The following is a 27,438-nucleotide window of genomic DNA, read 5'->3' on the forward strand; positions in this document are numbered from 1 at the left end:
TTCCACAGAGAAAGCAGTGCTTTTTGTGGGGCGGGGAGGGGGGACTCAGACCTCGCAGGACGCTCATAATCCCTGAAATACACATCCCACGCTTTCTCAAGGAACACAGTTCCTGTAAGGAGGTCATTTCCGAATCTGAGTTCCGAGAAATTTGCAAGGGCCTCTGGTGCAAGGGCTGGAGAAAGGCAGCTTCTGCCCCACGGGCACGTCAGGAGGAGGTGCGGACAACCTCTCCCCTCCTGGCGCCCACGGCCACTTCAGCCGTAGCGAACATCTGCACCGAAGAGCAGGAAATTCTAGGGAGAGAGGAGACGCTGCCATCAGCGGGACGTGCGCCCTGGTTGGTGAGCGCGGGGCTGCTGGGGTTTCTGAAGGAAACCTTGGGAGCAGCCTGCCCGGACGGGAAGGAGAGCAGAGCGGGGCCTGTCTGCTGACAGAAAGGCAGGAGTGGGGGGGGGGCGGGCACTCGGGATGTCGCCGCCGGGGTCTGCATGTCAGCGCCGTGATCCTATCAGCAGCCGCCCTGGCAGCTGTCCCCTCCCAGACACGGGTGGGGGACCCCGGGCTGCTGCGGAGGCCTTCATTTGTCATCCCTGCCTCATGGCAGCTCAAGGGAGCCTCCTTCCCATCAAGGCTGCAAAACCACTTTTCTTTGCTCCTTCCTGCCCTTCGCTCAGCATTTTCAGAAATGAAGAAATTACATGGTACCATGGAGTCATTTTTTTTTTTAAGGATGAACTTGGTAAAACGTGGGGAACATGGGGGGATGTGCGGCCTCTGCTTTCTTGGCTATTGTTCTATAGTCTCAGGCCCATTGGTAGCCTGCCTGAAGACCTGGGGACTGGGGGTGAGGGAGGGCGGGGAATCTGGGCGACGTGGCCAGGCCCCACGAAGGCCACGAGGTTAACAGGAAAGCCACTGAGCAAGTTAAGGAACGCTATAGTGGGGTGGCAGTGTCATTACCCAGTGGACATGCTGGGTTAAGGGGCCTCAGGGCCGAGACTCCAGGCACACCAGCGAATGCACAAGTTGGGAACATGGAACAATCTAGAAGTGCAGCTGGGTCACTGGGTGGCACAAAGGCGGCTGCTGGCTTGAGGCAAGTGGGCAGGGAAAACCAACAGTGGGGGAGGGCAGAGGCCTGGGCAGGAACTCTGGAGAACTCCTGCTGGTAGGGTGAGGGCAGGGGGCGGAGGAGGGGAAGAGGGAGGGGGAGGGAAGGTGAAGGGAAGAAGGGGAGGGAGGGGGAGGGAGGAAGGAAGGGGAAGGAAAGGGAAGAAGGAGCCAGGAAAGAAGCCGGCACTGACCCCGCGAGAGGCAGCTGGGAAATCGGGAGAGGGGGCCTTTGAGTAGAAGAAAGCATCCCTAAGTAGTCTCAGATGCTGTTGTGGGTCTGGCTGGGGGACAGACAAAAGGAGGTCTCCATTCTGGGACTAAGTCCCCTCTTGGTACCTCACTTTTTACCACCACCACCCCCTCCTTTCCCCCAGGCCTAGAATGTTGCCAGACCGCCGAGGGAGTCATGCGATACCCACTTGCCAAGTATTTAAATACATCCACTTATAAAAGAGGCCCTGTGGCCACCAAGTGAGCTCCGTTTTTACCGAACACAGTGCGGGAACGCTTCCAAGCCAGTGGTTCAAAGCGGGGGCGGGGAGGGGGGACCTGGCTTTGAATTTGGACTCCATTGAATAGCCACACGGCTTTTCTGAGCCTTCCTCTTCCCTGCGGGTGAACAGTCCCCCACCTCGCGGGGTGTTGTAAGAGCAGAGGGTGCTGGCTGCAGGGCTGGCCTGCGGGAAGCTTTGTGGCAACAGGTTGCTGGTGTTGAGGGACATTTGGCGGAAAGAGCCCTTCGGACCTACCTGGTGAGACTGAAGCACCAGATTGAAGAGCTGGACGTTGTTGGGCATCGGGAGAGGGAAGCCTTCTTGCAGCCGCTCTGCCGTGGAGGAGGAGGAGGAGGTCAGCAGGGGGGAGGGGAGGGGGCGGCCTCCCTGAACCAGCGTCCCCGGCTCTGGGTAGGGACTGGCACTACTTGTAGGCTGGACAAGTAGGCTGCCCCGGAGACGCTCTTCACCACGCGCAGGGACCCGGAGCCTTGCCTTCTCGCCCCGTCAGCCCCCAGCCCACATTCAGGATGCGTGCAGACCTCTTCCCCAAGACCCCCATCCCGAGGCTGATGGCAATGCTGGTGTACAAGGTCAGGGGCGGCTGCTTGCTGGGGGTGTGGGGGGAGGGGTAGACAGCCTGTGGCATGCGACTGGGGGTATCTACCCGTGTGCACACGAAGCCCCTCGATGTTTAGGATGAAACTAGAGACGGGTGGTAGCCCGGGACCCCTCCCCCCCCATACCACCATATTCTGATGCGAGCCTCTGAAGACTTCTAAACTCAAACCTGGCCTCCCAGATCATTAGGAAGCTACATTTGCCAAGGTGGGAGATGTCGTAGCCTATATCATAACTTTTGTCTTAACTGACAATTTCTAACTATTCTAGTCCCGTGGTATGTGGTCCTCTAAGAGAGGTATGTGCTCTCTTGTCCCTGGCTCTGCAAAGGTTAGGCTTTTATCAGGGCGATGAGCGGAAGCCGTTGGCCAAGGTTAGCCCTTCTTCCCTGGCCCTTCTCCCAGAGGTAGGCGGGGGCTGAGGGCTCTGGCTTCAGAGCTGGGATCAGATCCCAGCTTCATCTCTCACCCGCCCCCGGGACCTGCAACCAGCCCCCTGTGACTTCTCGGATCTCCCATTTCTTCCCACAAAAATTGGAGAGATTACTAATCCGCGTGTCATGGGGTGGTCTTAAAGACTGGGTGAAGTGGTGGATGAACACATGATGGGAGCTCAGCCCATGGGGTCCCCTTTTTCTCCATCCCCTTTTCTGGGTCAGATGCCACGTGAGGTTCATTTGAGTGACCACCCTCCAGCCTCCATAACTGGGGCCAGGTGTTAGGCGGCTGTAGGACTTAACTCCCTCCGCCTCCCCTAGGACTGAAAGTCAACCGTTTCTCCAAAGCGCCTTACCGTTAACCTTGGGAATCACAGCAATGGGTACAACATAGTTCATGACAGCCTGTAGCACTTCGACCTGCAAATCAGAAGGACGGAAGCCATGTCAGGGCGCCCGGGCATCAGCCTCCCTCCCCAACAGGGCAACCTCCGAGCTGGGACCCAGGTGATGCCAGGCAGATTCCGCAGCCCAATCAGGTCACCCAAGTGATCTCTTTTGCACCCGAAGGTTCCAGATGTGAAGCGTGTTCTAGATGGAAGGTACCAGGCCGAGGAAAGGAAGGTCATCAGAGAGTACTTAACATGAAAACCGTTGTGTAAGAAAATGCATCACCTCAGACACTGCCGGCTACGGGGCAAACTGGTTCAACCCTTCTGAGGCTCTGTTTGGCAATGTTCAGCAAAAGCCTTAAAAATGTGTGTGCCCGCCCGGGTGGCTCCGCCGGTTGAGCATCCGACGTCGGCTCAGGCCATGATCTCACAGTCCATGAGTTCGAGCCCCGCATCGGGCTCGAAATGTCTAACAAATGAGGGAATTTCCTAGGGGGTCCGAGGGTGCTTTGATTCTAGGAAATACTATGCAACTGTTAAAAATAGTACCGTAGAAATTTAATTGTCCACACAGAGATATTCATGTTATATTTTTGAGTGAGGAAAAGCAGGCTATGGAAACCACACAATTCTGTTGTGTTGTTGGCTATGCATAGCAAAAGGTCAGGTAGGATATACTCCAAATGATTAAGTGGTAAGAATAGGAATGGCTTTTATTCTCTTTGGTTTGCACACCTGTAGGTTCTGATTATTCTATAACGTACATGTTTTGCTTTTGCGATAGTAAAACAATATTCAAAGGTAATGTGGCACCTCAAGATGATTGCCCGGTGACATTTACAGCTTGTAAATATGTACATTTTTGTTTGGGGAGCAACTGAGTTTCCTTCTCCAGGCTGTAAATCCCTGGGCTCATAAAATGTGGTGCCCTTCTTCCCATGAATCTGAGAACTTTAAATTTTGATCTTATGCAGAAGCAGACGTTGGTTACCGACTGAGTCAAGCCACCGTGTATCTGGAATATTCCCAATATTCTGGAAATATTGGGAAGAAGCAGGCCCACAAAACCCTGGCACCAGTAAGTCTGTGAAAATACATTGAAGACACTTTGGGTCCTTCTGTTCGTTGTAGTCCTTTTGGGTAGAAATGGCTGGCTGGATTTCCATCCAATGTGGAGGGATGTTGGGATGGTCTGACGTCAGGGCCAGGTGGCTTCCAAGGTACCCACTTGGTGGGGCTCTTGGGGGGCATTTCAGGGATCCAAGAAAATGCTCTCCAGGGGTTCAACAGGATGCCCCCTGGGAGATTGGGCCGTGTGTAGGACAGAATCAGCATGCCGTGGCTTCTAATGGAAGTCACAAGGGCAACTGGAAGTCACAAGGGTGACGCTCATTCAAGGTGGCTGGTGAAGAGTGCTAAGCTGCTATTTACTTGGGCAACTCCAGTGCCCTAGAGGGAGTGAGGGGGGTGGGCAGGGGTGAGTCTGCTTAATGATGGTCAGTGATTGCAGGTAGTGGAATCATCTAGCAGGCTGGCGAGATACCTACTGTCTCCCCTCCCACCTGCCCTTCTCCACCTCTACATGACTCCGCCCTTCACCCAGCTGCTCAAGCCAAAAAACTAGGAATCATTCTTCACCACCCCCTCCACCCACATCAAAGTTCTCACCACGCGGCCTCGAATACCACTTCCAAAGTGTGGCTCCAATCCACCATTTTTCTCCTTCTTCACCCACAAATGCACTCCATCTCCCTGCTGATCCACCTGGGCTGGCTCTTGTCCTCCCAAATCCATTCCCCCCCACCCCAGCCAGGGGCATCTTTTATAAAGCTACAAACCAGAGCACGCCGCCCCCTGTGTGGAACAGTTCACCGGCTTCTCACTGCCCTTTGAACACAATCTACTCCGGGCCAGAAGGCCCAGGATGAGCCAGCCCCACCTGCCTCTCAGGCCGCATCTCCTCCTATACCCCCACACCCAACTTGCTCCGCTCCAGCCACGCAGGCTTCCCTCCATTCCCCAAACATGTGGAACTTGTTCTCACCACAGGGCCTTGGCTCCCCCTGTTCCCTCTGCCTGCAGTAGCTCTTTACCTTGCTGTCTCTTTCAGCCCAGATATCACCTCCTCAGAGAGGCTTTCCCTGATCACATGGTTTAGCCTTCAGCCCTCGCCGCGACTTGCTACCCCACCCTCATTTTGTTCTTCGCGCAATTAGGAAGGATTATCCTGGCTTTGGGGGAAGGTTGGAAGTTCAGAGAGGGGAAGTGTGGAGCAGTGATTGGAGCTTAGGTCTGTGGGCCCACAAAGCTCCACCCGCCGTGACGTCACATGCAAATTATATGCAAACGGACAGGTGGCCTCCACACCGGATGCCATGAGCCCTGGTGGCTCTGAGGACAGTTCATGAGCCTTAGTGGCCCTGAGGACAGTTCTCTCCAAATCAGGGGGACGGAAGGAGTCACCAAGGGCCTCAGACTCACCGAGAAGGGGCCGATGTCTGAGTGCTTCAGTTCTAGGAGCAGCCTGTGAGAAGGGGAGGAACAAACTGAGACCACCACTGGCCTGAGCTGTGTTAGAACCCAGTTGCTGGGGAGAAGGGGCCCTCTCTGGTGGATGCCGTCTGGTTGTCCCACCCAGTATTCATTCCCCTTCCTCTGGTCACAGCCCCCTGATTGTTTCTTTAGGGTACTTAGGGTATCCTACGTTGTTAGCCCTGAGCTCTGGGGTAGTCTGGCGAAAGGGCAGAGTCCACCTTCCCTGCCGTCGTGATTGTTGGAAGGAGGGACCTGTGACCCATGCTGGTGCAACGAGAGTTGGCCCTAGGACTTCTGGAAATATTGGGGAGGAGGTGTTTTCTTTCTTCCGGGAGAGGAGAGCTCCCGGTGGCCATTTTTTTTTTTTTTTCAACGTTTATTTATTTTTGGGACAGAGAGAGACAGAGCATGAACGGGGGAGGGGCAGAGAGAGAGGGAGACACAGAATCGGAAACAGGCTCCAGGCTCCGAGCCATCAGCCCAGAGCCTGATGCGGGGCTCGAACTCACGGACCGCGAGATCGTGACCTGGCTGAAGTCGGGCGCTTAACCGACTGCGCCACCCAGGCGCCCCGTGGTGGCCATTTTTGTGGCCCCTTGGTGACAGCCTGCTGTGAAATGGAGCGCGCGTAGGGGAGAGCAGAACCAAGAAATGGAGAGAGTCAGAATCCTCAGGATATCATTTGAGCATTGGGATCCACCCTTGCCTGAAATCCTTAGACTTCTCAATTACCAATAAACTGTCCCCTCTTTACAGTCTTTATGACATTTTAACAGTGATCAAAGGGGGGGGGGACCACGTGGCTCCTTGTTGAACCTCCATCCCTCACTATGTTGTGTGCTATCCTCCATGGGAAATCATAGAGCCCCCAGGAGGCAAGGGCCATCACACTCGCAGGTCACAGATAAGGAAACTGACGGAGCCACTAGGCAACTTACAAGGTCTCACAACTAACAATCAGCAAAGTGGGATTTCAATCCAATCTCTCTGATGCCTGAGCTCTTGTCTCGAATACCCTAGAAGGGGAGCTTGCAAACTCGCCCTTGTTCGGCGAGAGGTGGGAGCCCCGGGACTCCCGCCCTGTGGACTCTCGCACCCCAGCCCCGCGTGTTTGAGAGTCTGTTCAGCCCTCACCCAGCTGTATCCTCTCCGGCTCCCCTACTTGGGAGGCCCATGGGCTTTCAAGGAAAATTAAATCCACATGTATCTGAGGCAGTAACACCTGTCAGAATGACGCCCGGAGAAATAAGCTGCGTGTAAACCTCAGGAGCCAGTCTCAAGGTTAAGAAGGACAGCTCTGTGCTGGAGAGAGGGCGGAAATGGGCAGGAATGTAGGTCAAGACTCAATCCGAGCAGCCCGAGCGTGATTAAGAGGCAGACAGCAGGTCTAGCGGTTGGGGCCATCACATCTGCTCTCTGAGGATCTCCCTCTCTGCTGTGTGTGTGTGTCCTTCTCTCTCTCTCCCCCCTTCTGTCTCTCTCTCTCTCTCTCTCTCGGTCTCTCTCTTATCATGCCTCTCCATCATCTGTCTGTCTGTCCCTCTCTGTCTCTCCCCCCCTCCCTTTGTGTGTATCTCTCTCTGAGAGTCTCTCCATGTGTCTCCGTTTCTGACTTTCTCTGTCTCTCCCCTATTGCTGTCTTTCTCTTTTCCGCGTGTGCCTCTCTCTGTCTTGCTTACTGAGCACTTAGATTTCTTGTGTTCTCAATACCTCGACGCGTTTGAATACCTGATTTCATTCTCACCTACAGTGCTGCTGGCCAGGAACAATTATTGGGCTTACTTATTTGTTTCTTCTAAATCACTGGGCCTCTTCTGCCGCCAGGGCAACGGGACCTTGGTGAGTTCAGTGTTTGCAAGGTGAGCTGCGCTTTGAGGGCGGGCGGCCTCAACACCAGAGCCCGCGCTAAGCCACAGCCGCCTCTGTTGGGGTTTTTCCAACACGAGGCGGCTGACAAAGTCCCAAGGATGGGGTAGGAGGAAATCGCTGTGGGTTTTCCAAGCGCTAAGGCGGATCAGGGATGCGGGTGGCTGGGCGCTGCCGTGGCTCAGCGAGGGTTGGAGGCACCGGCTGGCATCGCCCAGCCACGCGTCTGCCCAGGACGGAGGGGCCGTCCAGGGTGCAGGACTTTCAGTGCTAACGGCGGGGGACTGCGGGCAAACCAAGATGACCGGTCACCTACGTGTACGACCTTGGGCGGGGCCCTTCCCCTCTGCACACCAGTTTCACTGTCTGTGAAACAGGGCCATGGGGCCCGCTGTGAACCATTTGAGGCTTAATTGCCACCGATGAACAAGAAGGCAACGACACCGTGCTCGGGGTGTTGTGGGGCCACTGCTGGCCCACGGGCCCCGAGAACGGATGGGCAGCCACTCCTGTCATCCCCACACTTACCTGTTCAACCTGAGCTGTCCCACAAGCCTGTCAGGCGTGGCTCCGACCGTCACAGAAATGTTCATGCTCTGCAAAGCAGCAAGCCAAAGAGTGAGGTCCCCGAGCCCACGCAGAACCCGAGGGGGAGGGGCTCTTCCTTTTGCTCCGTGCCTGTCGGTGAGTCCTGGGTTGTCAACCACTTACCACTTTCTCCCGCTGCTCTTGGATTCCATTCCAGAGTTCCCAGGCCGTTCTCACAGGCTAGGTGAGACAGACCTCGGGGCTGGAGTCCAGGCCAGCCCTAATGTCAAGATCTTCATTCATCCATTCATTCATTCATTCATTCAACAAATATGGACGAAGCCAGAAAACCGAGCTCCCCACCTCAGCTTTCCTGCCCACTGTCTGTAAGACCCGGGACGACCCCCCTGGGAGCCCATTTGATTGGCAAAATGGGGAAGTGGGTCTCGACTTGAGAGACGGCAGACCTGCCTGAGGCCTGTGAGCACCCCCCGGTGGGGAGAAGGTCTGGCCTTCGCCTCCATGGTCACAGCGGGTGCCACCGAATGTTCATGGGGAGACAGAGAGAGGATGAACCCGCACACCAGCAATAGAACCCAAACTTGAACGAGCAAGGGCTTACACACGCAGATGAAGGAATCGACAGAGATGTGCGTCAACAAATAAAAGATGAATGGATGAACAAATATACACATGAATGTTTAATTGAACAAAGGTTTAAGTAAATGAATAAATGAATAACGGCACAGATTAATGCATGTATGCACCAGAACAGATCTAGCATTTCAAGTCAGCAATCTAATGAATACTTGAATGAATGAGCAAATACACAAACGCATAACTGAATGACCAAAGATACGAGCGAATGAACCTGAAACGGTACACGTATTTCAAGGCAGCGACAGAATGAAGAGTTGAATGTATGAATGCCCGCAGAAGCCAGAAACGGTACCGTGGCTCTGGTCTCAGACCCTGGAGCGTCTGAACCTGGACAGGTTCACCCTGGTCCCCCAACTCCCAGGGCGTTGCCCTCGTCTGCCCACACCTGCAAACCGCTTACCAGGCGAAGCACGAACAGGGGGGCCAAGGAGGAGTTCGGGAGGACAGCAAAGGCCTGGGCATCCAGGGTAGGGGTGAGGACAAGGCCTTCGGGGTGCATGGTGAGGTGTGGCGGGGAGGAGGCCCAGAAGACGAGCTGCACCTTCATGTTGGGGAACATCTTGGCCACCTGCCGTCCCCAGTGGGGACAACAAACAAAGTGACGATTTTATTAAACTGTTTCTAAATCCTATCTTGTGTTGGCCCTGCATAAACGCCTCCAATGTATTCTCATCGTTTTTAATAAAAAAAAGTTTGTTTATTTATTTGTTCATTTATTTATTTATTTTTGAGAGAGAGAGAGAGAAAGAGAGAGAGAGGCAGAGAGAGAGAGAGGGAGAGAGAATCCCAAACAGGCTCCACGCTCTGTGCACGGCCCGTCATGGGTCTCGATCCCACGACTCATGAGATCATGACCTGAGCCGAAATCAAGGGTTGGATGCATAGCCGACTGAGCCCCTCAGGTACCCCTTCCCATTGCTGTTGGAAAGATTGCACTCTCTGCACTTGGTGTCCACGACCTCACCCCACGGGCCCCACTCCCTGCTTTCCAGCTCCAGCCATATGGGACTCCTTTCTGTTCCTCAAATATATGACCCATTCTGTTCCTGTCCAAGTTCCCCTGCTGAATGCTCATTCCCCCCCCCTCCCCCGTTCTTTCCCAGTTTGGCTCTTTCCCTTCCTTCAGGGGTCAGCTCAAATGTCACAGAGCAGTGGTGGCTTCCTGGGGGAATGAGGAGGGCTTTGTGACACCGCCCCCATTTCTCCTAACTTCCAACCCTCCCCCAGGCAATTCACGGTTAGGCCATAAAGCTTCAAGGAGAGTCCCCTGGTCCCCCTACCAGTCACACTTCCCCACACCAGTACCTCCTGTATAGAAATTTCTGGAAGGGCCACCACTGGAGAGGCTGTTATGGATGGAATGTTTGTGTCCCCCGAAACTTATGCATTGAAGCCCTAACCCCCTGTATGGCTGTAGCTGGAGATGAAGCCCTAAGGAAGAAATTAAGATTCAACGAGGTCATAAGGGTGGGGCCCTAATCCAACAGGATTAGTGTCCTCGTAAGAAGAGACACCAGAGCTTGCTTGCTCAGAGGAAAGGCCATGTGAGGACACAGCAAGGAGGCAGCCATCTATTAAAAAAATTTTTTAATGTTTATTTATTTTAGAGAGAGACAGAGCGCAAGCAGGGGAGGGGCAGAGAGAGAGGGAGACACAGAACCGGAAGCAGGCTCCAGGCTCTGAGCTGTCGGCACCGAGCCCGACGCGGGGCTCAAACTCACGAACTGTGAGATCATGACCTGAGCTGAAGTCGGACGTTCAACCGACTGAGCCACCCAGGCGCGCCAAGAAGGCAGCCATCTATTAGCCCAAAAGAGGCTCTCCCCCAAACCCAAATGTGTGGGTACCTTGATCTTAGACTTCTTGGCCTCCAGAACCATGAGAAATTTATTTCTGTTGTGTCAGCCACCAGTCCGTGGCACTTTGTTATAGCAGCCTGAGCAGACTGAGACAGAGGTCCTTGTCTAAAGTGACCTCATCAATCTGTTGGCTTCATTTATCTTGGCGTGCATTTTCTTATTTGTTTTGGGTACCTGAATAAGAATTTTCTCTCTTCACTGGACTGGAGCTCCAGGAGGGCAGGGAGATGGTCTGCTTTGCTAGACGCCAAGAACAGGGCCCTGGGCACACGGTGAGCCCCCAATAAATATTTGTTGCATGGAAAAGCCCCCAGTGTCTACCCTCGTGCCTGGTCACCTGGGTGCTCGGAGCCTTTCTCTGCATTGAGGACGGACTACACAAGGCTACTTCCACTCCCAGGCTGGGTTGCCTCTAGATCTGGAGAGGGGGGCTCTCATCAGGCCACTCGGCAGAGCTTAGTACTCCCCAGTACCCCCAGGATGCCTCATGAGTGGACAAAAAGGGAATAGACTCTTTCTTACCTGGGGTATGAGGATTCCAAAAACATCGGTTGTCAGTCGGAATTTGGATTCCTTTGGTATCTGTAGCAAGAAAAGAAGAGAAAAAGATCTTGTGGGATTATGTTATAGATTGGGGGGGGGGTCCGTAGGAGGGGTGAAAGACTGAATCCACAAATGCACAACGGCCAGTCTACACGTGACAATAGAATGGGGACCCCCAACTTCTGCAGCAATCAGCCTGGAACAGCCAGGACTGCCAGCTTCCCCCTTTTTTTTTTCCCTGAAAAACTCGGATAGGCTCTCCAAACCAATCACATGGGATGCCCAGCTTCTCTTAGCTCACCTCCAGCCTCCCCGTGCCAAAACTCTCTTAGGAGCACACTTGTAAAGGTATAAAGCCATCAAGTTCCCCCTCCTCTGTGTGTGTTTGAGTCTCTGCTAAATGCGGGTGTTGGCGGCTGACTCTCTCACCCGGAAGAGTTCTCATTCGGGAGGTCTTTGTTTATCTTCCCAGGGGACACATGGTTGGTGACCTGGTTGCACCTGAACTCTGGACAGGATGGTTATTTCCTCACTTTACAGATGAGTGAACTGAGGCCCAGAGCAGGACTCAGCTTTGAATATATCGATAGAGACACTGAGGTTGATGATAATGGTGGTTTGAGGCTAAGACTGGATCAGGGCAAGGGCGAGGGCAAGGGCGGTGTTGGCTGTAACTTTTATCCTCGTCCAGGACTTCCTACGTGCTAAGCCCGTGCTGAGTGCTTTGAGAGGTTGACCTACTGCTCTAAGGTCACCCAGCTAGAAAAGAGGGGGCTGACATTCCAGCTCAGGTCTGGCTGCCCCTAGAGGCTGGACTGTGATGTCCCCCGTGGAAACACAAGTTCAAGTCCAGACGGCCTGCTGGGCTCCGAGCCCCGTGCTCTTCCCGCATCCACCCCCAGCCTGGCCTTACCGTGTTGTCCGTGACGGTCAGGTTCAGGACCCCGGCCTGTTGGTACACGAATCCCGCTGTGTTGAAGAAGTAGTCGGAGATGCCCAGGTACACCATGCGGTCGTGGTCGCTGGGCAAGGCCAGTGGCGGAGGGGCAAAGGGAGGGGGACTGGGGTGGGCCCACCTGAAAAACTCCCCCTGGGGGCGGAGGCGACAGGGTGAGCCCGGACTTCCTTCAGGAATTATAATTCAACGTCTTCATTCCAGGAGAAAATGGGCTGGGGGTACCAATCACGCACTCACAGAGGAGGAAGCCACGGCAGAAACTAACAAGAATGTCCTACGCCTCCTCGGTGCTAGTTTCTAGGGGCTCTTCCTGCCACTCCTGCGAGGGGGATGTGATGATGCCCATTTTGCAGGAAAGCATACTGAGGCCCCGGGAGCTGAAGAGGCTTGCCTGAGGCCGCTCGTGCGACACTCCCAACCTCCCGGCCACTCCGTCGGCCCAGCTTCAACCTTGCCAACAAGCACGGAAATTCTACCAGAAGAACAGCGAGGTTCTGTTTGTTGGCTTTCATCTGTCAAATTAGCAAAGTGTTAAAGGGAGAGGCAAACTGTTTTAAGTGTATGCATATTTCAAGCTCACACCATCCAGTTTTGGGGGAGAGTGTTCAGATGCTGTGGGGGAATATATGTTTATAAGTTTCTGAAGAGCGACTTGGCCACACGTTGCCAAAGCAGATCATTTATTTAGCTAAAAAAAACCCAATGCTGAGTTATAAAAGAGTAAGTTGTAGATGGATACATATGGTAGAATACCATTTATGTAAAATTTAAAGGCATATAAAATGTACTATTTAAGAATTATCGACACATAGATCAGCAGTAAAAGTGTAAACACCACAGGTAAGAAGGATACACACGGGCGTCTTATCCGTGTGGGTTCCCTGCGGGGTACAGGTGCCCAAGGAAGCCTCAGTGTTTATTTTTCGAATGTTTCAAAGAAAAAATCAGAGGCAAATACAGCAAAATGGTAACATTTCTTTTTTTTTCCTTTTTTCTTTCTCTCTCTCTCTTTTTTAACGTGTATTCATTTTTTTTTTATTTTTTTATTTTTTTTTTTTCTCAACGTTTATTTTTATTTTTGGGACAGAGAGAGACAGAGCATGAACGGGGGAGGGCCAGAGAGAGAGGGAGACACAGAATCCGAAGCAGGCTCCAGGCTCCGAGCTGTCAGCGCAGAGGCCGACGTGGGGCCTGAACTCATGAACTGTGAGATCATGACCTGAGCCGAAGTCGGACGCTCAACCGACTGAGCCACCCAGGCGCCCCTTAATGGTAACATTTCTTAAAGCTCGGTGGTAGGTACGTCAGTGTGTAATCTTCTCCGTACCTTTGAATCATTTCGTCATAAAAAATTAACCACCCTTTCACCTATCTTACAGAATACCATGCAACTCTTTAAAATAATAAATAAGTGAGGGGCGCCTGGGTAGCTCAGTCGGTTAAGCATCCGACTCTTGGTTTCGGCTCAGGTCATGATCTCATGGTTTGTGAGTCTGAGCCCCACATCAGGCTTTGCACTGACAGCGTTGAGCCTGCTTGGGATTCTCTCTCTCTCTCTCTCTCTCTCTCTCTGCCCCTCCCCTGCTCACATGCGTGCGCTCACTTTCTCTCTCTCTCTCTCTCTCTCAAAATAAATAAATAAGTGGACCCATGTGCCAACTCTAATGCAGATTTTTAAGCGAGAAAAGCAAGTGAAAAGATGATATGTATCCATTCATGCAAACAGATTACCAGCAAAACCGGATGGGCTTGCGTTTATGTGAATGTTTAGAACCAGGGAGCCCGGAGATTCACATGTAACACACCCTGAGCCTCACAGCCATGACCTCTGGGCAGGAGCCTGGGGGGGTCAATAAACAGGTTATTCTCATCCTTTATTCCATTGTACCACTTAGATTGTTTTTTTTTTTTTTTTCAACGTTTATTTATTTTTGGGACAGAGAGAGACAGAGCATGAACGGGGGAGGGGCAGAGAGAGAGGGAGACACAGAATCGGAAACAGGCTCCAGGCTCTGAGCCATCAGCCCAGAGCCCGACGCGGGGCTCGAACTCACGGACCGCGAGATCGTGACCTGGCTGAAGTCGGACGCTTAACCGACTGCGCCACCCAGGCGCCCCTAGATTGTTTTTTTTAAGTATACTATTTGGTCCAGCAATGCCACTTCTAGGAGATAGCCAAGGATGGGCAGAGACCCAGATACAAGGATGTTCACGGCAGTTCTGGTTAGTGTATACAGTGTGCTCTTGGTTTGGGGGCAGATTCCCATGATTCATCACTTACATACAACACCCAGTGCTCATCCCAACAAGTGCCCTTCTCCTCAATGCCCATCACCCGTTTTCCCCTCTCTCCCTGCCTCCCCCCATCAACCCTCAGTTCATTGTCTGTATTTAAGAGTCTCTTATTTATGGTTTGCCTCCCTCCCTCTCTGTAACTCTTTTTTCCCCTTCTCTTCCCCCATGGTCTTCGGGTAAGTTTCTCAAGTTCCACATATGAGAGAAAACATATGGTATCTGTCTTTCTCTGACTGACTTATTTCACTCAGCATAATACCCTCCAGTTCCATCCATGTTGTTGCAAATGGCAGGATTTCATTCTTTCTCATTGCCAAGGAGTATTCCATTATATATATAAACCACATCTTCTTTATCCATTCATCAGTTGGTGGACATTTGGGCTCTTTCCATAATTTGGTTATTGTTAAGAGCACTGCTATAAATATCGGGGTACATGTGCTCCTTCGGATCAGCACTCCTGTATCCTTTGGAAGAATTCCTAGGAGTGCTATTGCTGGGTTGTAGGGTAGTTCTATTTATAATTTTTTGAGAAACCTCCACACTGTTTTCCAGAGTGGCTACACCAGTTTGCATTCCCACCAACAGTGCAAGAGGGTTCCCATTTCTCCCCATCCTTGTCAACATCTGTTGTTTCCTGAGTTGTTAATTTTAGCCTCTGAGTTGTAATATTTGGGTAATCTCTCTCCCTCTCCTCCCTTCCTTCCTCCTTTCCTTCTTATTTATTTATTTCTCTGCTATGCTTCTCTGTAGTTTCTAACTTCTCTTTTTTGGATCAAATGTATTTTAGAACAAACAAGTAAACAGTAAACAAGCCAATCACCAATCGTGGAGGGACTGAATGAAGTACATCCAGAGGGAATTCAAGGGTGGGACCCACTCCAGCTGGGGTGGTCAGGGAAGGCTGCTTTGGGAGTGACATCCAAGCACAGACTCACCTGGAGTAGAAGAAGCCAGTGGGTAGAGGGGGGCATGCAAGGGAAGGCAGTTCAGGCAGAGGGGATGGGTAAGACAAAGGCTCTGAGGTGGGAACGAGCTTGGTGTGTTGAGAAAGTGCAAAGCCCATGTGCCTGGTTGGAGGGTGGTGAGTGGGGGGAAAGCAGCATGAAATGATACTGCATCTATCCACCATCCATCCTTCCACCATCCATCCATCCATCCACTATCCATCTATCCATCCATCCATTTGTCTGTCCAAGCAGAATATTTACTGAGCAGCTAATAGATACCAAGCATGGTTCTGGGTGTGCACCTACAGTCAGGAACAAAACAGCTATAGTCCCTCCTCTTTCATCATAGTGAGGGAGACAGACATGTGACTCTGTGTGTGTTTGTGTGTGTGTGTGTGGGGGGGGGGGTTGTTAATAATATGTGATGTTGAGAAAAATAAATCAGGATATGGTGGGGGTGGGGAGAAGGAGCTATTTCAGTGGGAGTGGCCTTTAGTGGGAGGGATATTTAAGTAAAGACTTAAAAAGAAGGGAGAGTTTATGTGAATATCTGGGTGAGAGCATTCTGGGCAGAGAGGGAGCAGGTGCAAAGGCCCCGGGGAGCGAGCAGGCATAGAATGGTTCAGGAATAGCAGGAGGCCAGCCAGTGTGACCAGAGCAGGGAGAAGATGCCGAGATTAGGATGTTGGGGAGCCCCAGGAGGGCCTGTGGCAAAGGCATGAGGGTATAAGTTCCCCAGTGTACGTCTCACCTTCAGCTGCCCATCCAGGTTGTCAGTCGTGGCTGTTGGAGGTGCCACCAGTGAGTAATTGATCCCAGCGACATGATCTATTCGAGTTGTCACTAGACGGGAAGAAGATGAGCCATGAGCTGCCTCCCCTGGCAGCATCTTTAGGGCCTGAGATGCAGTGTTGGCATCTGCCAGAGTTGAACGGCAAAGAACTGCAGCGCAGGTTCCATTCCCACCTCCTCCACGGAGCCCTCCCTGGGCTCCCTTTAAGGGAAAATGAACCCCCACCCTACACAAACAGACATGATCTCTTCCCCTGCTTCCATAGCCCCGAGATGTAGCTAAAACACAGGGTCAAGAAGCAGAGAGACCTGGGCTTGAATTGAACTCTATCTGACCTTGGACAAGTTGCTTTCATTACTCGAAGCCACTTTGTGTCACGTGTAGAACGGGGCAGTACTGGTGACCCCACAGATGCCCTGGACATGGGAGGGGCTCAAAAGCCAAAGGGACCATTTACTAGCAGTGATAATATCCCAGGCTGAGCCCAGGTTGGTTCAGGTCTGAACAGTGTGTGTGGTTCCCAGCAGTCATGAGTGAGAATGAAATAAATGCCGGTCCCTCCTTAAGCCCTTCCTTCCCACATCAGAGGGGAAGACACGGGGCTCGGAGATGTCACTCCTCCAAGATGGCACAGCTGGAGAGTGATGGACCTGGGACTCAAACCAAGGTCATTTTCCTGCCTGCTGAGGCCAAACCGTGGACAGTGTCATTGCACTGAACATGCCCGGGTAGGGCCCATCCCTGGAGGGTCTGGGGCCGTGCCTGGGGAAGGAAGGCATCTTGAAAGGACTCGCACCATGGGCTGCCATGACTGCTCCACCGGGAGGGAGCCTGGCTAGCAGGTTGGGGTACAGGCTCTGGAGTAAGAAAACCCCAATTAGGATCCTGCTTCTGCTTCCTCCTGGCTTTGCGACCTCAGGCAAGTCACAGTTCCTTTCTGAGCCTCCGTTTCCTCGCGGTAAAGTTGGGAGACGACACCGACCTCCGTGAGGCGTTGGGAGGCTGAGAGGAGACAGTTCCTCTGGGTGCGTGGACATGGGAAGCACTCAGCCAGTGGGAGCCTGCCCCCCAACCTGCAGCTCTTCGGTTACTGGGAGGTATGGAGAATTGTCCCCGTTTTAAAGATGTGAAACCCGGGGCCCAGAGAGGCGAAATGACCAACGTCAGATCTCGGGGCGGCTATGAGTGCCCGACCACAGAGAGCTGGGACTGTTTGTTATTCGGCCCTGGCACCGGTGGGGGAATGAAGGGGCATGGGCGGTTCTCGCACCTGCCACCAGGGCCTGGCCCATTTGGGGTCCGATGCGAGCTGCCGGTTGAAAATCGTCCGTTCTACCCATTTCCACCCAGACCCAAGCCTGTCTGGGAAACCTGGTGGCTCCATCACACTCTCCTTGTCCTCCTGTGCCCCTCCCCCTTCTCTCCCCATCTCCTTGACCTTGCCCAGCGCTCACCTGGCAGCGTCTCTAAATACCGTTGCAGCTTGGAGGACACGGAACTGGTCACCACCTTGCAGATCTGGAGAGAACCAAAGAAGTGGCCAGTGAGGGCTTCCCGTGGCGGAAAGTGTCTTTCGGGAATGAGCAACCGGGCACGTTTTGCTTTCTTTGAATGCTTCTTCGAAGGAAGGGGGGAGGGTAGGAGGGAGGAAAGAAGTGGCGGAGGGAGAAAATTGGTTGCCCTGAGTGTGTTTCTATCACACACGCAAGACTCTGCACGCGCCTAGAATATCGTCCTCTGAGGGGCCTGTACCTCTGCCGCGAGTGGTCTGGGGAAGGGGGTGGTGGGGGGGTGGCACATCTGGGAGCTGGGGCTGCCTGCCCCTGGGCTGCTGCCCTCCAGTGCCACTCCCCGACGAGGGCCACCAGATGGCTCCAAACCACAGCAAATCGCATGACAGCCTAGAGCCCAGCTTCCAGCGGCTGCTTGTGTCGTCCCCCGCTCTCCGCCCCACACACACTTTGCGGAGACCGGGGCTCTTCCTTCCCTCAGATGCCCACCCTTCACTCTGTATTCCCGGGAGTTAACTGCCCAGCTCACTCCTCGTCCTTTCCAGCCCTTGCTACGATCATGGACACCCTGGTACCTCGTTTATCCACCCATCCATCCATCCGTCCGTCCATCCGTCTGTCTACTCAAGACAGTACTGTCTTCTAAAGAGTATCTTGCTATGATCAAGAGCTTCACCTTGGAGGGGGGGGGATAGCCTGGGTTTGAACCCCAGTCCCATCACTTCCCCCTCTGAGCCTCAGTTTACCCATCGGTAAAATGGAGAAAACCATGACACCCCCTAGCATAAGGATTTTGTGCGGATTAAATGCTGGGATCCTTGTAGAGAGCTCGAGACATAGGGCCAATTTCACTGCAAGCACTCTGTGTATGCAGACATCCTCCCCCTCCCCTCCCCTCCCTGTCCCCTCCCCTCCCTCTCCCCCTCCTCCCCCTCCCCCTCCTCCTCACCGTTGTTGTCTAACAACAGGTGCATCATTACTTTTTAACTTGGCTGCTCCTGAGGGCCACTCTGAAGGTGTCACCAAGAAATACTCTGTTTTAATAGTTCCAATGTGAAATGCTGCCATTGCCCTTGTACTATGACTTAATTACAAGGACAGTTGAACCACGGGTTAGTCAGGCTGGTGGGTGAGCGCACCGCCTGCATTGCCTGAGCAGCTGGGTGCAAGGAGGTACTAAGGTCCCCATTTTACAGATGGCTGAACCGAGGATCTGAAATTTGCTCAAAGTTGCAAAGCGAATTAGACCCGGGGGCCGGATTCTGCCGCTAAAACCCATTTTATAATCTGCTGTGGTACGCATTTTGACAACCACGCACTGCTTTTGTTTTGTTTTGTTTTACAACTTTGACAGAATGCCGTCAGACCAATGATCTGATCTGACTGATGTCTCCCTGTCCCCACTGTCAGTGCCTTTGACCGAGAACCCAGTGGCTGCCCTCTAGAAGACTATACAGCTTCCTTGGGCTCCCTGAGGTCCCCTGCCCCATCTTTTGGCTCCTCCAATCATTCTCACGGCAGCCACAGAAACTCTTCCAAAGCACAGATCTGGCCGGGTCACCCCCTTGCCTAAAATCTTCAGTGGCTCCCCGCTTCCCTCAGCTCACTTGGCCTGGGAGACAGGCGCAGGGCATTCCTGGCAGCTAATGGTTTATTCATGGAAAACCAGCCCGATGAATGGCCCCTTTTCTCAGCCGAAGAAGCTGGCCTGGGTAGATTTAGGGTGAGGGAGGGTTGGGGAACGCTAGCCAGTGACCCTTTTCTGTTCCAGCCCCAGGGGATACTTTGCTGGCACGCTAGCCTAGCAGCTTCATCAATCGTGTGGTTTCCGGGTGGGGAGCACCAAGAGGGGGGATTGGGGAATGGCAGGGATGGGGGAGGAGGCCAGAGAGCTGGGAGAAGGAAGTTTGCCTGCGGGAGGAAAGCAGGGGGAAGAGCAGAGGAGGTCCAGGCAGGGCGTGGGGCGAGTGCACGCTCTGTGGGTGTGTGCTGTGTCCTTCGTTTTAGTCTCTTGCTGGACTCCTCACGACTGGTTTTTAGAGCCGAGCCGGAGGTCTCAAAGAGCTATGAGGACGGCTTCCAGTCCTCTGGTCCGAGAGCAGAAAGATCCAGCGACGCCTGCACTGAGGGCCCCGCCCACTCTGAGCCCGTCTTACCTCGCTGGTCATCCTGTTTCGGAGCGAAGATTCCATTTTTTCGTGGAAGAGGTTGATCAGCCACCTGGAGATTGACATGTGGGGACAGGCATGAGGCTTCCGAGGTGTCCCTGGGCTGCGTCGGAGGCTGCCTCATCTGGGACACCTTCCTCCCTCCTTCAAGTAACCTAGGCACCCTCGTGCCTGGGCTTTAACTGTGCACACCCCCATTAGATACTTGGCCCTCGGGGTGCAGTGACTTGTTCATGAGTTTGTTTCCTCAGCTGGTGCGCGGCTGGGGCCCCACCCCGTCTCAGCCTCTTTCGTCGCTGCTGCTCTCCCCCTTGACACTCCAGCCGCACTGCTCTGCAGTATCCTCCTGTGTTCTAATGCTGCCTCCCACCACAAGGCCTTTGCACATGCTGTTCCTGCTACTGAAAACACCCCCTGTCCCCCACATCTGCCTAATTAACTCCTACTTATTCTGTTCATTTCAATTCAAATGTCATTTCATCAAGGAAGAAGCAGCCAGCCCTCAGACTGGGTCAGACCCTTCCGTTCCATGTGATCATAGCACTTTGTACCTCTTTTTCTTAGTTCTTACGTTCTTTTGTGATCCTTTGTGAATCATTCATGAACGCAATGATTTGATTAATGTCTATCTCCTCCAGTGGCTCGGAAGCTTCAAGAGAACAGGGGCTGAGTGGCTCAGAGTCTGGGGCCGGAGAGCCGTGGGCTGAATCCCTCTTCAACACCCACGAGGTATGAAAACTCAGGCTCTTTTCTATCCCCTCTCTGCCTTGGTTTTCCCTTCTGAAAACGGGGGCAATAACGGACTAACTTCACCGTGCGGCTCGACTGAGACAATTCACAAGCTGAAAAGCACGCTTGGCTCACGGTAATGCTAGCTGACGTCCCGCTGATGTTCGCTATTGCTAAGTCTTTATCGGCCACTGCTGTTTTATCGGTGCACAGCAGATTCTCAGTGGACATTTGTTGAATGGGTGAATCAACGCCTACAGATCTGTGGTGAGGGTTGTGCAGTTCAACGCACGTCAAGGGGTTAGCCAGAGCCCGGGGCATAGTCAGGGCTCAGGAAAGTCTGTTGAATGCATGTCGGATGACCAAATGACTCCTGGAGGCGGGGGTGGTCTCTGCGCTGTCTGCGGACCCTGCCCCTCCCCTACAACGGAGGCCTCTGAACAAGGCCCGGCAAGAGGCGCACTTGGAATGTTCTCTGAATGCAGGGCAGTGTTTCTTAAGGTCTCTCCTCCCGCCCACGGCCCTAGGAGACCATACCCCAGGCTGCTGCCTGAGATGTGTACACGGACACTGTTGATGTGGTTGTTGCATCTGGAACAGGAGACGGTGCAGTGGCCGGAGGCGGGGTCAAGGCCCAGCTTCAGAACGGCCGAGATGGAGACGCCCTCCACGCTCAGGTCAAAGTTGCCGCTGGTTTTGCTGAAGGGAAACACAGATCAAAGAGTCAGAGCAAACAGTTTCTTCCCTAGTGCCATTCAAACTTCAAGCCTCGGCCGGAAGGTAGGTTTTGCTGCTTGAGATGGAATTCAGAGAGGGGAGGCCGCCTGCCCGAGGTCACACAGCACGGAGGGACGCGTGGATCCGTGTCTGCCCGGCAGAACGCTGCTCTCTCCCCTTGCCTCTGCCCTTGCTGAGTGGCTTTGGGTATGTTTCTCAACTGCTCTGATTTCCAGTTTCCTCGCCCAGACCCTTGACCGGCCGTTGATCACCGGCTTTGCCCCTAAGAATCTGCATGTTTGGAGACTTTCACTAATTAATGTCCTCATTCATGAAATGGGGTCAATAGCTCCTCCTTCAGGGATGGAACGAGTTTGGGGTAAGACAGTGGACGTGAGTGTGTTTTGCCAACTCTCCTTTAACATAATGAAGTATGGTTACCTTTTGTGCCATCAGCGAGTGAAATGATAGATGCAAAAGAGCCCACGCGAAGAACTAAGCGATGTCTACTGTGGGGAAGGGACAGGAAGGCAGACTCACGTCCCTCTCCCCAAACTGTCTTCTCCGTGATCCCCCTGGAATTGCCACAAAGTCGCTGAAGTGATTGGTCGTTCTGAGCCGCCACCCCTAGAGGGCAGGCTCACCGTGGTGAGAACCCAGTATTTCGATTCAGAGTTGTGGTTTGGATGATTTGCCCCAATTTTCCATTCCTTTGTCTATCTTGGGGGGGAGGTGCATGCATTTCCAGGCTCTTGCCTTTGGGCTTGGCTACGTGACTTACTTTGGCCAATGGCGTAAGTGAGCAGAAGTAAGTAGAAGTGACCACGGGCTAATTCTAGACCTTAGTATGTTTCTGGTTGCCCTTTTCGCATGTCTGCCACCACAGAGGACATGCTTTGAGTAGCCCACAGGTCTAAGGAGGAGGACGAAGAGATACGTGTGGAGAAGGGCTGCCTCAGCTGATCAGCGGAACCCAACCCAGATCAGCGGAACCCCAGCTAACACACAGATACATAGTGATAATATATGACTATTGTTTTCAGCAGCTGAGTTGGGGTGTTTTGTTACACAGCCGTAGCTAACTGATAAAGGGGTAAATTATAGGTCCCGCTTAGCCTTCCATCCTATGCTTCACGTACCAAACTCAATCTTGTCAATGTCTTGCGTTGTGACACGGACAAATGCTCAGCTATTAACCAGGGGCTATGTTGAATTTTCACACATGAAAAATCCCCCCCCCCCCCAGGAGCCCTGTGGGCACAAGTGGTGATGGGTAAGGCAAAAACTGAGTGTTCCTGAGGTCCTGGCCCTCACCCCTTCCAAGTATCACCTAAAGCTCACCCACACACTCAGTCAACACCAAGGTTGGAAACGCACATGAAGTTCTTTCGTGCCTTCCATTTTCCACTAATCTTGACATTGGCGTTTGCGATGGAGAGATCGAGGCCCTCACTGGGAGCTAGTTTTATCTGGGAACCGGGAAGCTGGAATCCACGGATAGCCATGCTGTGAAGAAGAAATGCTCAGTTAGCCTCCTGGGGGCCCACACAAGAACTCAGTTAATGGTTAGTGCAGACTCATCCCACCCCCAGCCCTTCACCACATCCACTGCAGAAGAACCCAGAAACTACGAGAGCCACCTTGGAAACTCTGAGGGCATTGGGCAGAGTGGCTAGGCTTTAACGTCAGACAAATCTGCATTTGAATCCCGTTCCTCAGCGTGCTGTTGTGTGACCCTGAGTATGCCACTTGATCATCCTGAGGCTCAGTTTTCTGGGCACAATAACCTCCATCTTGCGGGAAGTGTGACCATCAACGAGGATAACAGATGTAATCTCGCCTGACTGCAAGTTCTATGAAAGGGTGGAATGTGTTTCTCTTGGTTCACTGTTGTAGCCAAGCCTGTTGTGTCAGACACATAGTAGGTGCTCAAAAATATCTGTTGAGTGAATAGGTGTATAAAATTCTGTAGTGGGCATTTATGGGTTTTCTGCCCGGCACCCACACTCCCTTCTTGTGGTAACAGAACTCCCTTTTTCCTCTGGGGGCTCCACACAGCTACTCCACGTCACTGCAAAGGAAGTTGACTTTCCATGTTCACGGGGTGGAGCTTTTGACTTGGGCGTGAGCTAGTTAGTGTAGGGTATCCCCTGGCCACGGTGACTGGTTCAGGGACGTGTACGTAACCTAAGGTGGGACGATCAGAGTGAGAATCTTAGTGTTTTTGCTTGAGATTCAAGGAAAAGTGCTCTCCTTCCACAGGATTCAGAGTGCTGAGGAGATGCCGGTCGCCATCTTGCATCTCTGAAGGGACACCCCACCTGAGAATTGGACCTCCTCAACGGAAGCGATGCTGAGAAGTGGCAAGGAGAAAACAGGGGCCAATGTCATTTGGGGCTACCTCAAGCTGAACCTGAGGCCAGACTACTCCAGAGACTTCTCAGACACGTGAGCCAATAAATTCTGGTTTGAGCCATTTTAGATTAAGCTTTCTGCTCTTGAACCCCCTCCTCCAAATCCTGCTTGCTATATGGGCCTGGCACAGAGTTTTGGGGGTTGTGACACATTCCCCCTGCCTTGGGAGTCATGGTGAGCACCTTCTGTGGCCTCCTCTACACTCAGCTTGGGGGACTATATCCCCTTGGGGTGGGGTCAACACTAGACTGGGAGTCTTAGCCTCTCTGAGTTTAGGAGTTTGTGGCTCTGTGATTCTAGGTCTTGGTGGCCCCGGGACACTACAAGTTCTGTACACGGAGCGTTGAGTTCGACAGGCCTCACCTGTGGAAGCTATAATGCCCTTTCCCAAGATGCTTGATCTTGAAGCTTCCTGAGAAGGTGGGGATGGTGATCTTCTCCAGCTCCTTCTGCAGCACGGCCACTCCTTGCTGGCAGGCTGAGGGGCGAGAAAAAGGGTGACAGTCAGAGGCACAGCCTGTCCCTGTCCATATCAGGGGTCAGCTAGGGTTTTCTGTAAAGAGTCAGATAGTGAATATTTTTGGGTTTGGGGCTCACGCGGTCTCTGTCACAACCACTCAGCTCTGTTGTGATCGCACGAAAGCAGCCACAGACAATAAGTAAGCGAATGGGTGTGGCTGTGTTCCAATAAAACTTTAAAACTTCATTTACGGACACTGAGATTTGAATTCCAGATAACTTTCACATATTATTCTTTGACTTTTTTTCAATCACTTAAAAATGTAAAACGTAAAAGCCATTGTTTGTTCACGGGCCATACAAAAACATGTGGCCAGCCAAATTTGGCCCGAGGACTGTCGTTTGCCAATCCCTGGTCTAAAATATCACCCCAAGGGGCACCGGGGTGGCTCAGTCAGGTCATGATCTCATGGTTCATGGGTTCGAGTCCGGTGTGGGGCTCTGTGCTCACAGCCTGGAGCCTTGCTTTGGATTCGGTCTCCCTCTCTCTCTGCCTCTCCCCTGCTTACGTGCTGTCATTCGCTCTCTCTCAAAAATAATAAACGTTAAAAAACATTTTTAATAAAATAAAATATCACCCCAAACACCCAGTCATGCATTCTATGAGTATTCACGGAACACCTACTCTGCGCCTCGCTCTGTGCTGTGCCCTCGCAAACACTCCATCTCTCTAACCTTTGGCCTCTCTCCACAGGACCTTTGCATGTGCCATTTCTGCTGCCTAGGAAACCCTTCCCTCCCACCTTCATCTGGTTAACTTCTGGTCCGCTCGATCCTCACTTCCTCCGGGAACCTTCTCTGACCCAGGAGACGAAAGCAATCCTCCTTGTTATCATTCTCGTGATGCCACGGGCATCTCCCGAGGAGCCCCATGACTGTTTGCAATTGTACATCTATGCATGTGACGCTGTGGATACCACCTCTCCCAACTGCTAGACAGGAACCCTTCAAGGCTTGCAGCGGCCACATCCGTTTTGTTGACGAATGTGGCCCCTCCATTTACCGTAGTGATTGGCACTTACTATTAGAAGGCACTTAATATTGGGTGAATAAATGAACGAACGCCCAAAGTCAGGAATCCTGCCATCAGTTAGGTGGCTGACGGCGTCCAAGGACCCGTCGAAAGGCAGACATGTTACTTGAGAAGGAGGAAGTGGTAAGAAGAGGGATCCCAGGCTTTGTGTTTTCCAACAGCCAGTGGAAATGACGTCTCCCCCCCACATTTACTCTTATTCTGTGCCAGGCACTGTTCTGAGCTCTGTACACGTATTAAGCTATTGAATCTGAAAACCCTCGGGAGGAGGTCCTGTTACCACCCCCAAGTCGCAGGTGAGGAGGAGGAAATTTGGGAAAGTGGCCACACAGCTGACAAGTGATGGGTCAGGATTTGAATCCTGGCCCTTCCGGTCCCGGAGCCCGTGCACTGGGCCAGGTCTTGAAGGATCTCAAATGCCATGCTAAAGGATCAGGACATCCTCTGAAGGCAGGGACACGAGCAGATTTGCGTATTTCAGGACACCCACTCTGGTTGCCACATGGGGAAACTGAGTCTGCTGTGACAGAACACGAAGACTTCTGTGTTTAAAAGCTGAGCCTCCCCACCGCCCCCCCTCCAAAAAAAAAGAAAAAAAAAAAAAAGCTGAGCCCAGGCCTCTGCTCCCAGGAAGCCTTCAGGGCCACCCCGTACTCTTGTCTCCGAGCTCACGTGGAGCCTTCTGCCTACACCTGGGATTCAGAGACGTCCTGCCTGGGCTGGGGAAGGACTTCGGGGGTGGGGTGCCAGGTCCCCCTGAGTTCTGTCCCCATTCCCTCAGCGGCACGCCAGCCCACGAGGGTCTGCCTTCTCCTTGGTCTGACCTCTGCGCGCCTGGGTCTCCCGCACTGTTCCACAGTTCATCTCTCTGCCACTGGGGGGCAGCGTCGAGCAGCCCCGCGCGGGGAAGGTGGGGGGCATGAGCCAAGACTGGAGGCGAGATCTAGGCGCGCAGTTCCCTAGTGCCTCCTCCAAGCTTCAATTTGCTCATCTGTGGATGTTGCTGGTGACGGTATGTCCTACCCAGGGTTGAAATAAACATGAAATGACCGGCACAGACTGGAGCGGCAGGGGCTGTTTTATGCCACTCTTTCCTCTGTCTGGACCCGGATGAGTGGCCTGGGGGGACCCTCTCTGGTGCATCCAGATGGGTAATGTGCGCCGTGTGGCTGCCAAGCCCCTGCCCCGGGGGGAGACGGTGAAGAAGGGCCCTCCTCCCCCCGTCCCCGTCACTTAACCTCCTCACAGGGCCTGGGCTCTGCCCACGTAAACGTGGAGCCAGGAATCTCAAGGCAAAACTCAATCTCAAGACTGAGAATCAGCTTTGGGGGGAAGAGAAGGGCCTAGAAGCCTGAGCTGGCAGTTGGGTAGAGAGAGGGAGGAGACCATGAGGACCCTCAGGGGCCTGAGCACTGACGTGGAGTTCTCCAGATCGGCACTCCAATCCCAACCCTGCCTGCCACCTTGCAGCTCTGTGACCTTGGGCCACTCACCTTGCCTCGGTTTCTTCATATACATGACAGGGGTCAGAGGGCCTCCTTTGAGGAGCTGTGAGCAGGCCATGCGCTGGAGTTAAAGGACTGCACACAGGAGGTGCTCGATAAGTGCTCCTTAGGGGCAGGAGAGGAGGGAAGGAAGGCGTCTGATTACCGTAGTCCAGGCCTTTCTGGGTGATCCTGGCCACAACGCCGGGGTTCGTGGTCGCGATCACAGCTGTGCCCAGGGTGGCCAGCACCACCAGGGTCGCTCGTGTCAGTGCCTTGTCAGGTTCCCTGGCCATGTTCTGTCCTCCAGAGCCGCCAAAGCCTCGAGGCCTTGGAGGGGAGCCAGGCATCTATAAAGGATCTGGCGGGGGGGGGGGGGGGTTGGGGGGGGTGGGGGGGGTGGGGAATGCAAACCAGTAAAATGTAGAAAGGAGGAAGGAACCCAGGCAGGGGCGGGAGAGGGGGAAGCCACAGCCCCAGAGGTGGCCAGAGTGGAGCCTGAGAGCTGGGGGGGGGGGGGGGGGAGCGGGGGAGGGGGGCACTGTGTGTGTGTGTGTGTGTGTGTGTGTGTGTGTGCACGCGTGTGTATAATAGGATGAGACTTTTGGCTCTGGGGATCATCCCCTCCCTAAGTATCTCCACCCCCTTCTCTGAGCCCCCGCCCAAATCCCTCCACCTACAAACCTTCTTGAAGCTGTGGGGTAGGAACATCAGGATTCATTATATTTTCCTTCCTTCCCCCACCCCCACCCATCCTTTTGAGGCATAATGGTCACACAAAATTGTATGCCTGTTTTTTAATGCTTATTTTTGAGA

General features: G+C 53.2%; 1 protein-coding gene across 2 annotated transcripts; it reads right to left on the reverse strand.

Annotated features, from left to right (window-relative positions):
* BPI (bactericidal permeability increasing protein) lies at nt 1–26,960 on the reverse strand. 2 transcript variants are annotated; one of them, XM_045444631.1, is made up of 15 exons: nt 26,789–26,959; nt 23,950–24,064; nt 22,549–22,677; nt 20,992–21,153; nt 19,714–19,777; nt 17,501–17,564; nt 16,005–16,096; nt 11,964–12,140; nt 11,030–11,089; nt 9,049–9,216; nt 7,989–8,056; nt 5,541–5,583; nt 3,024–3,087; nt 1,866–1,942; nt 1–296 (listed from the first exon to the last, which is right to left on the reverse strand). In XM_045444631.1, the coding sequence occupies exons 1-15, from the start codon at nt 26,916–26,918 to the stop codon at nt 258–260; spliced, it is 1,452 nt and encodes a 483-aa protein (XP_045300587.1). In that variant the 5' UTR covers nt 26,919–26,959; the 3' UTR covers nt 1–257. The 2 variants fall into 2 exon arrangements, with proteins under 2 accessions (XP_045300587.1, XP_045300586.1); XM_045444630.1 differs by lacking the exon at nt 1–296 and adding an exon at nt 743–1,397 and having other exon boundaries at nt 26,789–26,960.
* Between the last annotated feature and the right edge of the window lie 478 nt (nt 26,961–27,438).

The sequence above is a fragment of the Leopardus geoffroyi genome, chromosome A3 (assembly GCF_018350155.1).
Source record: "Leopardus geoffroyi isolate Oge1 chromosome A3, O.geoffroyi_Oge1_pat1.0, whole genome shotgun sequence".
In the NCBI taxonomy this organism is placed as follows: Eukaryota; Metazoa; Chordata; class Mammalia; order Carnivora; family Felidae; genus Leopardus; species Leopardus geoffroyi.